The sequence below is a fragment of the Rhagoletis pomonella genome, unplaced genomic scaffold, assembly GCF_013731165.1.
Source record: "Rhagoletis pomonella isolate Grant_MI unplaced genomic scaffold, Rhpom_1.0 Rhpom_scaffold_03592, whole genome shotgun sequence".
NCBI lineage: Eukaryota > Metazoa > Arthropoda > Insecta > Diptera > Tephritidae > Rhagoletis > Rhagoletis pomonella.
This window is the reverse complement of record NW_023462144.1, coordinates 9103-20030: the sequence shown is the minus strand read 5'-3', so window position 1 is coordinate 20030 and position 10928 is coordinate 9103. Positions and strand designations below refer to the sequence as shown.

Below are 10928 nucleotides of genomic sequence, written 5' to 3'. Positions count from 1 at the left end.
CTTTTGTTGTATATTCTTATTGGTACACCCCTACTCCCTCTTTCATAAAGATTTGAAGTCAATCCAACAACAATAATAAAGCCAGCAGGCAAAAAAGTAAAGTAAGGCCAATGTTACAGTTTTGCACTCACTCTCACTTCTGCATTTTACAGTTATCTTTTACTAGGAAGTCAGATGACTTTTTTCTGTATTGTAATTTATTCAAGAAGTGATTACCAGTAAATAATATGGTTAGTCAGGAAACATAAATAACATAACATAAACAAAGTAAGTCTGCCAAAAAATATTACAGCCCGATATCTTGTGAACTTAGTAGCAAGTAGCGCTGCAGCCACTATTACAGAAGCGCTTAAGGTATTAAAATTTAATGCAAATTAGTAGACAGCGAGGCGAAGAGTTGTCAAATTGAACGCAAAGGCATAATAAAAGAAGAAAAAACCCTTTTTATCAAAATACATGTGCGAGAGTGGTATCATTTTGCCGGATTGCACGAAAACCGGACCGTTGCATATTGGGATATGTTAGCCCTTACAGAATGCAATAGAAAACACATTTTTAAGATTTAATTGAAGGTTAGTTGGTCTGACAAGACTAAATTAATCGCTTTCAATCAGATGGCCGGGCATGGTATTGGATCAAAGACCCAAATTAAGCCTAAGCGCATCATGTAAGGCAAACAGTGGTCGGTCAATAATAGTTTGGGGTTGTATTTCAAAAACTTTTGGTAAGGTATGCCAAATTGCTTCCAGGAACTAAAAAAAGCAAATGTATACTGAACATTGTGTTAACAAACAAAGGTTTCGCTTAACATGAAAAAGGTTTCATTTCATTTGAAAAAGGTTTCGCTTAAAGTGAAAATGGTTTCATTTAAACTGAAAATGCTATATATAAAAAAACTTTGGCAATTTAAAGTCCAATGAAACTTTATTCAAATTAAATGAAACCTTTTTCAAATTAAATGAAACATTCTTAAAAGGAAGTTTCATCTCATTTGAAAAAGGTTTCGCTTTATTTGAAAAAGGTTTCATTTAATTTGAAAATGGTTTCGCTTAACCTGAAAAAGGTTTCATTTAATTTGAAAAGGTCTCGCTTTGTTTGAAAATGATTTCATTTAATTTGAAAAAAGTTTCACTTAAACTGAAAGTGCTATAATTGAATAAAGTTTCATTGAAACTGAAAAAGGTTTCATTAAATCGAAACTATTAAGTTTGGGTATGGAATTTTACCTTCGGAAATGCCTTTCTATGCGTTTTAACATAGTAGAGTATGCTGTCAAAAATTTCGGTAAGCATCCATTTTTATCCACCGTATCTCTTATTTCATGAGATTTATGAATTCTGGCATTCTTCTTCTTCTTTATTGGCGCTGTAACCGCCTAAGCGATTTTGGCCGATTCCAAAACAGCTCGCCAGTCATTTCTCTTCTGTGTTAACTGACGCCAATTGGAAATGCCAAGTGAAGCCAAGTCCTTCTCCACCTGGTCTTTCCAACGCAGAGGAGGCCTTCATCTTCCTCTGTTACCAGCATCGCGGCCAGCGTTGAATATTTTCAGAACAGGAGCGTTTCTGTCCATTCGAACGACATGGCCAAGCCAGCGGAGCCGCTGAATTTTAATTCGCACTATGTCTATATCGTTGTAAAGCTCATACAGCTCATCTTTAAATCGTCTGCGATATTCACCATCACCAACGCGTAAAGGCCCGTAAATCTTTCGCATAATCTTTCTCTCGAAAACTCTAAGAGCCGCCTCATCAGATGCTTTCATTGTCCATGCCTCCGCGCCATACACCAGCACAGGCATGATCAGTGACTTATAGAGTCTGATCTTTGTACGACGAGAGAGGACTTTACTTCTCAATTGCCTACTCAGCCCAAAGTAGCACTTGTTGGCAAGAGTGATTCTCCGTGGGATTTCAAGGCTGACATTATCGGTGTTAATGCTGGTGCCCAAATAAACGAAGTCGTCTACTTTTCCAAACTTGTAACTGTCAACAGTGACGTGGGTGCCAAGACGCGTATGCTCTGACTGTTTGTGTGATGACAGGAGATACTTCGTTTTGTCCTCGTTCACCACCAGACCCATTCGCTTTGCTTCTCTATCCAATCCCGAGAAGGCAGAACAGACGTAACCCTTGTTTTTACCGATAATATCGATGTCGTCGGCATACGCCAGCAATTGTACACTCTTGTAAAGTATTGTGCCTGAACGGTTCAGTTCTGCGGCTCTTATTATCTTCTCCAAATCAGATTAAAGAAATCACACGAAAGGGGGTCTCCTTGTCTGAAACCTCGTTTGGTATCAAACGGCTCGGAGAGATCGTTCCCTATTCTGACGGAGCTGGTGGTATTGCTCAACGGCATTTTACACAGTCGTATTAGTTTCGCGGGCATACCAAATTCAGCCATCTCGGCATAAAGGCAACTTCTCTTCGTGCTGTCGAAAGCGGCTTTGAAATCGACAAATAGATGGTGTGTGTCGATCCTATTCTCGCGGGTCTATTCCAAGATTTGGCGTATTGTGAATACTTGATCTATGGTGGATTTTCCAGGCCTAAAGCCACACTGATAAGGTCCAATCAGTTCGTTGACGGTGGGCTTCAATCTTTCGCACAATACACTCGATAAGACCTTATAACCTATGCTTAGAAGGCTGATTCCGCGGTAGTTGACGCGTATGGCGGGGTCGCCTTTCTCGTGGATTGGGCAGAGCACACTTAAATTCTAGTCGTCGGGCATGCGTTCCAAATGCCATCAGCTCCTCGCCGCCGTACTTGAATAGCTCGGCTGGCAGGCCGTTAGCTCCAGCAGCTTTGCTGTTTTTCAGCCGCGTAATCGCTATTCGTACCTCGTCATAGTCAAGCGGAGGGACAGCTACTCCATCATCATCGACTGGGGACTCGGGTTCGTCTCCTTCACTACTTTCAGCGCTGCTACAATTCAGTAGGTTGCAAAAGTGCTCCCTCCACAATTTAAGTATCTTCTGGACATCGCTCACTAGGTCGCCATTGTTGTTCTTACAGGAGTTCTCCCCGGTCTTGAAACCTTCCGTAAGTCGCCTAACCCTCTGGTAGAATTTTCGGGCGTTCTTCCTGTCGCCAAGCATCTCAAGCTCTTCGCACTCAGGTATTTCGGCCTCTCTCTTCTTATTGCGGCAAATACGTCGCGCTTCCTTCTTCAGTTCCCTATAACGGTCCCACATGGCTCGCGTTGCGCCCGATCGCAGCGTGGCCCTATAGGCGGCGTCTTTTCTCTGCGGCTACTTGACATTCCTCATCGTACCAGTTGTTCTTTCGGGCTCGCTGAAATCCAACTACTTCTTCGGCGGCGGTACCTAATGATCGGGAAATGTGGTTCCACTGCTCGCGTATGTCGGATTGTTGAAGAGTGCTCTCAGAGAGCAGGTATGTGAGTCGAGTGGCGAATAAATTTGCCGTCTGTTGTGATTGCAGCTTTCCGACGTAAAGCTTTCCTTGCATTGTTGGGCGCACATTTTTTGCTGCACAGAGGATGGTGCGTATCTTGGCTACAACAAGATAGTGGTCCGAGTCGATGTTTGGCCGTCGGAGTGTACGTACGTCTAAAACACTTGAAGCATGCCTTCCATCTATCACAACATGATCGATTTGGTTTCTCGTTTTTCGATCTGGAGATAGCCAAGTAGCTTGGTGGATGTTCTTATGCTGTAACCTAGTACTACATATTACCATGTTTCGGGCCCTGGCGAAGTCGATCAGCGTCAGTCCGTTATCGGACGTTTCGTCGTGGAGGCTGAATTTTCCGACAGTGGCGCCAAAGGTCCCTTCCTTGCCCACCTTGGCATTAAAATCGCCAAGCACAACTTTGACATCGTGTCGGGGGCAGCGCTCATATGTACGTTCCAAGCGCTCATAGAAGAGATCCTTGGACGCCTCATCCTTCTCTTCCGTCGGGGCATGAGCAGAGATGAGCGAGATGTTGAAGAATCGTCCACCGGGGTGAACGCCAGTACTCGACGGCGGAGTCTCTCCTACCACGAATCCAACACCGAATTTGCGCTCCTTTACGGGGCAACTGTAGTAGACGTCACATGGCTTCACGCTTACTTTTCCTTGCCCCGTCCATCGCATTTCTTGGATGGCGGTGATGTCAGCCTTTATCTTCCCGAGGACATCAACCAGCCGGGCAGAGGATATTACAGGTGCATACCCTTAAATCATAGTCCTTTATACGTTTGCCGTGGTCGTCATCAGAAACGGGATCTCATCCGAGGCTGTTTGTTTTTCATTGGGCGGGGTTTTAACGTGGCGGACCCAAACCTAGCGCACGCGAAGTTTTACGCCTTCTCACTTTAGCTCGCTCCCAAACGGGTGTTTGGTTGCTACCCAGAGGATACGTGGATATAAATATCCGGACGTTGTGAGCTGCGGTTTGAACCGTACGCACAAGAATCGCTTCTGGCCACTCCCAGGCGAATGGCAGTCAAAAGTTTTCCACTTCTGCGCACGGAATCATCCTCCGAATTCTGGCATTATCCTTAACTAAAAATGAATCTTTTAACTCTGATCATGTTCGTAACCAGAGGGAGGTGGCTTGAGCCCCCTTTCTTGCAAGTTGTCCCATGGGCGTAGCCAGAATGAAATTTAGAGAGGAGGCTCGAAACTATTAAGCTAGCATTTCATACTACTATTTCATAAACACATGCATATAAGTAAGGGGGCTCGAGGATAATGCCAGAATGCATAAATATGGAGTATAATAATGGATTCTTACCGAAATTTTTTCCAGCATACTCCCCTATGTTATACCCCATAGAAAAGGCATTTTCGAAGTTAAGGCCCCTATTATGATTCACAACTTTGAAGATAGTTGAGTTGTGAGTTGTAAATTAGTATTGTGGGACACAACTCAACTCAACTTTGAAAACATAGTTGTATGTCAGTTGTTTGCCAACAGCATCCTCGGGCTCATCAGTAAAACATAATTCGTAACTAATTTCCATTTTGATTTTAATTATTTTAATATCATTAAAATAGTATAATATTATTAAACCAAAATTACCAAAATTCCAAAATTTGCATCGAATTTCCGACTTTTTAATGGCTACAGTCAACTGAAAACAGTTGTGAACGGCAATAGCAATGAATAGCTGAGTTGTCTACAAGTTGAGTTGTGAACCATAATTGGGGCCTAAAACTTCATGCCCGATCATTATTAAGTGATATAACTACTGACCGCAACATGGTTAGTGTAATTGAAGAAAGTATCGCACAAATTAGTCAAAATGACTGTGCGAACTATATATGTTATGGACATGATCATTCAAATTCCGAGAGCGGCGAATGGACCACCTCTTCAATAATTCTATAAACGCCGCTTGCATCATGTCTGGTTAAAACTTACTCCCAGTTAAACATCGTAATCGGCGGTATCGTTACCTTGTTATAAGCATAGCGTCGATAACGATGTGTAACGGGGGGTAAGTGTTATCCAGACATGGTGCAAACGGCTCTTAATAGGCTAAGTTGATTTCCTGTTCCTTAATTTAATAAAGTTTAATACTTAACTGAAGAATGTTTAATTTAATTTTAAAAAAGTTTCATATAATTTGAATAAAGTTTCATTGAATCTGAAAAACATTTCATTTAGTCTGTAAAAGGTTTCATTTAATTTGAAAAAAGTTTCGCTTAACCCGAAAAAGGTTTTATTTAATTTGAAAAAGGTTTCGTTTAATTTGAAACTCCTTTCAGTTAAACGGAAAATGTTATAACGTAAATAAAAGTTTAAGACGAATGCTCAAATTACTTATTAGTGGTTCAAAACTTACGTATTATGTTTTTATAAATTTTATGGCTTCATTCTCGAGCTAATTACTAGCAAAATTAATCCTATTCGACTTAGTTTTTTTGTAAGTCATATAGTAATAGTAGCCATCCGTGTAAAAATTTTAAATTAATTTGCACCTTGAAAATCTTCGACAGTTTGAATTAATTCCGGTCATTTCCCACTGTGCGACATCAGCCCTACTTGGTCAGGGTGGAGCTAGAGATTGGCGAAAGCCGCCTTAGACTGCTGAAGATTGATCTGTAGGACCTTTATCATCCAGGTTTCTCTCCACGAGCGCTAGCTCCATTCTCCTCCTCAGCCCTATCGAACAGCCGTTAGAGACTGAGGACGGATTCTCCAAGGACCTGGCTCCAGTGCTCTCAGTATCCGATAGTACCGAGTCGACATCCATGATCTTGGGGTCGCTTTCCTCTCTACAACCCTCCGACGCCTCCGGAGGTTGTGGCTCATCAGCCCTGGTTCCGGTCGGGAGGACCGCCCTCTCGAAGCCATAGTTTGTGGCCGCCTTGCTATCACAGCGCACCGAGGGACTCCGCATTTAGTAGGATCAGTTCTTGCCGATATGGTTCCTCGGTCTGCTCGAGCCGGATAACCTTCCAGTCCTGCGTAAAGTGGGGGTGCAGTATCGGCAGGATTTCCTCCGGCCTTAGCCCACCATTTTCTGCTGCGTGTCACCCCAGCATACTCAGATGGCAAAATACCGGGATCGCCGTTCCCTTAGCGGCATCTCCCTCTCCCGTGACCTTTGCAGCTGCACTACCTGCGACGCGTTCGCACTGCTATGCGTCGACTCCCGCCCTCTCAAGTGTGCGAGCATGCGCCGCACAGACCTATTTAGCCTGCGGCCCACCGTAGCATTCCAACATTTTGGTAGCCATGGGACGGTCCCAGTGCACTTTTCTCGCCGCTGTGGCACGCCGTGTAGGCTTGCCATGAAACCCCTAGCCGGGGGTCCTCGAAACTCCCAACAGCTGTGGCGAGAGGCCACTACCCCCATCCAGAGAATGGGTAGATTTCGACTCCCCTCCAGCACGCGAGACAGCGGCCGTGCAGTCCTCACCGCCTTGTCCCACCGAGTTTAAAACCGCACCGAGGGTGGATCAGGTTTTGGTGGTCGGTTCGGCCGGCCCTCCATCGCTCGAGTTTTTAGTTTATTTAATTTTTTATTATTATTTTATTATTTTACATGGGTCCCCACTCAGAGCCACTATCCAAAACTCGAGCGTGTAGTCGCCTTTAATGGTCCCATAGCTACCTCTTGCGAGACTATAGCCAGGGTTGGGACGTACTCTGGACGCGCGCGACGGGAGTTGGAACGTACTCTGAGGCCTGCCACAGTTTTAACGGGTCGGAGACAGTCAGGGCCTCATCCCACCAGCCATTTCTGTTGCGTGTCACCCCAGCATACTCAGGTCACAGAATACCGCAGCCATCAGCCTAAGGATCAACAAGTCCAAATTATATTCCATATCGTAGTCAGTTAGAAGCCAACCGTTCAGGTTGAAGGCTATGAAGGCCACAGGCCATTTACCGTTATTCAGGGTTCAATACGCAGAGGCCGCCTGCTCTACACCCCCACTTAGTAACTAAGCCTTCTAATTATACGTAGATGCTAAGCTGAGTATAAAAATGTAAAGTTGCAGGGATACAATTGAAGGATATGTGATGCATTTTGTTACAATATAAAAGAAGGGTACGCCACAATTTTTGATACTTCACTAACAATAGCATTTTTTGATTATGACGATCTACCAGAAACCGAACGATGTATTAAAAAAATACTATGGAATTATCTGCTACGATTTTTCACCTCATTTACTCCGATTTGGGCTTGCCGCAGTTGTAACCCTGCAGGCAATAGAAAACCTCCGAGTGTATTTCTGCCACGAAAACCATTGATGTTGTGTAAAAATATCAAGGCGCACGCCACAAATAGGAGGATAAGCTCGGCCACACGCTAACATATTGTGTTAGCGGCAATCTGTTATTATTATAGTTATTCTGCGAGTGGAAGTGTATTTCTTTGGGGCGGGACCAGGAATTTGAACACTAATTTTTTCCCATACAACGAAGATCCACTCTAGTTTAAATATGTATATATTCACAGGAAATTATTGAAAGTAAATCAGCTGAGGCGATCACATACTATGGAAATGATGACATCTCAGTCGATCATAATAGTAGCAATGCTAAGCGAAAGAAGTTAAGTTTACTTCAGTCCACAGAAATGGACATAACCAAATATGAAGACTGTGTCGGAGATAAAAAAAATGCAAGTGTGGAAAAGAAGATTGAGCATGGTGTCCAAGAAATCACTCCAAGCTTTAGCAGTAAGCTTCCAGCAATTACTTCTGAAAGAACGATCGAAGCGGAAAGAGTTCGATTTAACAATATAGCCATGCCCATGGATATTTCTATACATATTGATGACTCCTTTAATTGTGCAGGATTATTAAAGATCACCGCATGCTCTAATAGTCAGTATAAATAATTTGGTTCCCATTCAAGATTTTAATTATTTATTCTTCTCTTATTAGGTCTAAATAATTCAAGCGTACCCGAAAGCAATAATGATGAGGATTTGTTTAAACACGAGCAATCTAAAAATAACTCATTGGCAAAAAAAACATATAACCCAAAAATAGTTCCTCTAAAGCACGCTACATTGAAGTACGATTATCGTTGCCTAAATGTTACTTCCTTTACGAATGTAGGACTTAATGTGGATTTTAACAGTTCACAGTGCAATTTATCATCCAGTATGAGCTACAATTCGCCTTTGTTTCCTCCAGTTAAGTGTAAGAAACTGAATCTACGCCAATTGAATGCTGAAATTGGAGATGGAAAAATTGTAGTGTTTCCTAACAAAAATGTCGACAATGTAGAGGTTGGAGCTTGCTTAGTCTCTAATAAAAATGTGGGATTTAAGCCCAATAATAATGAAATACGGGAGGAAAAGAATATATCAAACCTCGGGAAAAGTCAGATTAATAACTCATCGGCTGAACTGAAACCAAGCGAAATTTCTGAATTTGATGTTAGTAAACATGAAAATTCTTTTATGCTGGCAGATAGCGCTAGTTTTTTTGTAAAAGCAAAGGTGTTAGACAGCATTATGAAAATCAATGATAAATACAGGAGGGACACTATTCATTTCAACTCCGAAATGCATACGTTTTCCCCTACAGTGACGCATGTAAATCCAACCATAATAGAGTCAGAAGTTGAATGTGTAACTAAAAACGTAAATAACATTACTTTATTTAATTCAAGCTTGACCTCTAATCACAGTTCCATGCAAACCGATGATTTGAGCCCAATTGAACTTACACCATGCCAACAGAACGTTGATAAATGTGACTCCGTTGGAAGAACAATATATGAAATTGTAGATATGAGTTTAAATAACACAGATAAGGAAATATCGGCGATTATTTCGCCAAAACGCATTGAACCAGAAATATTTGTAATAAACGACAATAGTTCGTATGGGAGGAAAACTATATATTTTGATCAAGAGATAGACTCCCTGTCTGCGACTAAGATTGAGTATAGTCATAATACACAGGAAAAAGTAGAAAACATGATTCATGAGTTAAAATTCACACTACATCGCAAACCCATGATTGTTTCCAAAAAAATTTTACGGCGACAAATAGGTGCAGAGATATTCAATAGTAGCAGTGACTCGTTCATAGTAAACTTACAAGAAGCAAAGGCAGCATTATCAAGTCACCGCAAACCTATAATTGAAGGCACTCCACATCGTTCTTTTCTAGAGTTTGAAGATTTAGAAAGAGAATTTGAACAAGACCAATTAGTTTGCGAGACAAATGCTAAAGCAAGTGTACAACAACATCCAAAACTAAAACTTTTCGATGCATGCCGAAATGAGATACGTTGTAATGAAGCCAACCATTCCTTGATTCAAAATGAAATTATACGCGGGAAAAGCCAAAATCAATTTAAAGAAAAGGAAAACGAGCCAGATGAAAAACGGTTTGAAAACATAGAATCACATCAAAATAATGTAACCACAACAAATATTAAAAACATCGTATATAATAAAGTGAATAAAGTACAATTTTAGGAAACCGGAAACCTTGATGAGTCGGGATTGAAACCTATAATCAGCGCTGTTATTGAAAATACGTTGCTATTGAGCCCAATTTTCAATTCAGTAACTAATAAGAGGCCTACTGCGAATTTAACACCAAGCTTACCATCGCCCAAAAAAAGACACACACTTCTGTTCAATGATTGTGGGACAGACGAATCTAAAATACTTTCCGCTAACATGACATTAAGAATTAGAAGCTGCAATGAAGATGCTGAAGTAAGGAACATATTGGGCGAATCAAAATGCCGGGACGCCCTTTTGGAAGACCGAAAATTTTCGTAAGTATGAAAACAGTAAATCAAATTGAATGGAATAAATGAAAAATTTACTATTGTAAACATATCGACCCCTTTGCGCAAAATTATCGTATGTTAAATTTTTTACGAAATTCACTTTTTGATGCAAGTTTGTTTTACAACCCATAACGCATCCCTGTTCAAATATTACGGCTTAAAACCCAATAGCTACCTCAAAACTTTTCTGTCATTTTTATCGTATATGACAATGATATTTTTCTTGGGGGCGAAATTATCATACATATGTGCTAGGAAATTAGAATGTAGAGACCTTTCTGCAAAAAAAAATCTTGCGTTTAGTTATATTTCTCAATTGTCTCAGCAAATTTAAACTTTGGTAAAAAAATACAAAAAATACTTTCCTGTAAAGTATGGTTTTTGTAACATACGATAATTTTGACTTTACAATCTTTCTTATCCTGAGTTTCGCCTGAAAAAGAGTTCACCCGAAAATTTGTCAACCGCCCATAGTAAAACCATGGAAAGCAAGAGTGAAAACGGAACCGATTCGGGGCAAATGAAACTCATGATAATGCTGAGTTGGTTTTTTCGTGCGGCAATAACGCAAAATTTGCTTTATTTCACTTTTAAATGGAAAATAATACCAAAATTTGTTTGCCTTATTTTCCATTGCTTATTTACATATCGATGGCTGAGTGGAAGATCGACCTATCTCGGCAGCCAGTTCG

At 41.2% G+C, this 10928-nt stretch overlaps 1 protein-coding gene across 1 annotated transcript; it reads left to right on the top strand.

The window, feature by feature from the left end:
• Positions 1–7908: 7908 nt before the first annotated feature.
• On the top strand, positions 7909–10222 carry LOC118754248 (the record flags this gene model as incomplete). The annotated part of the gene is given in 3 exon segments (XM_036489112.1): positions 7909–8300; positions 8361–9853; positions 9914–10222. Coding segments are annotated over 3 exon segments (2052 nt in total), but the record flags the coding sequence as incomplete, so codon positions are not given.
• Positions 10223–10928: the final 706 nt, after the last annotated feature.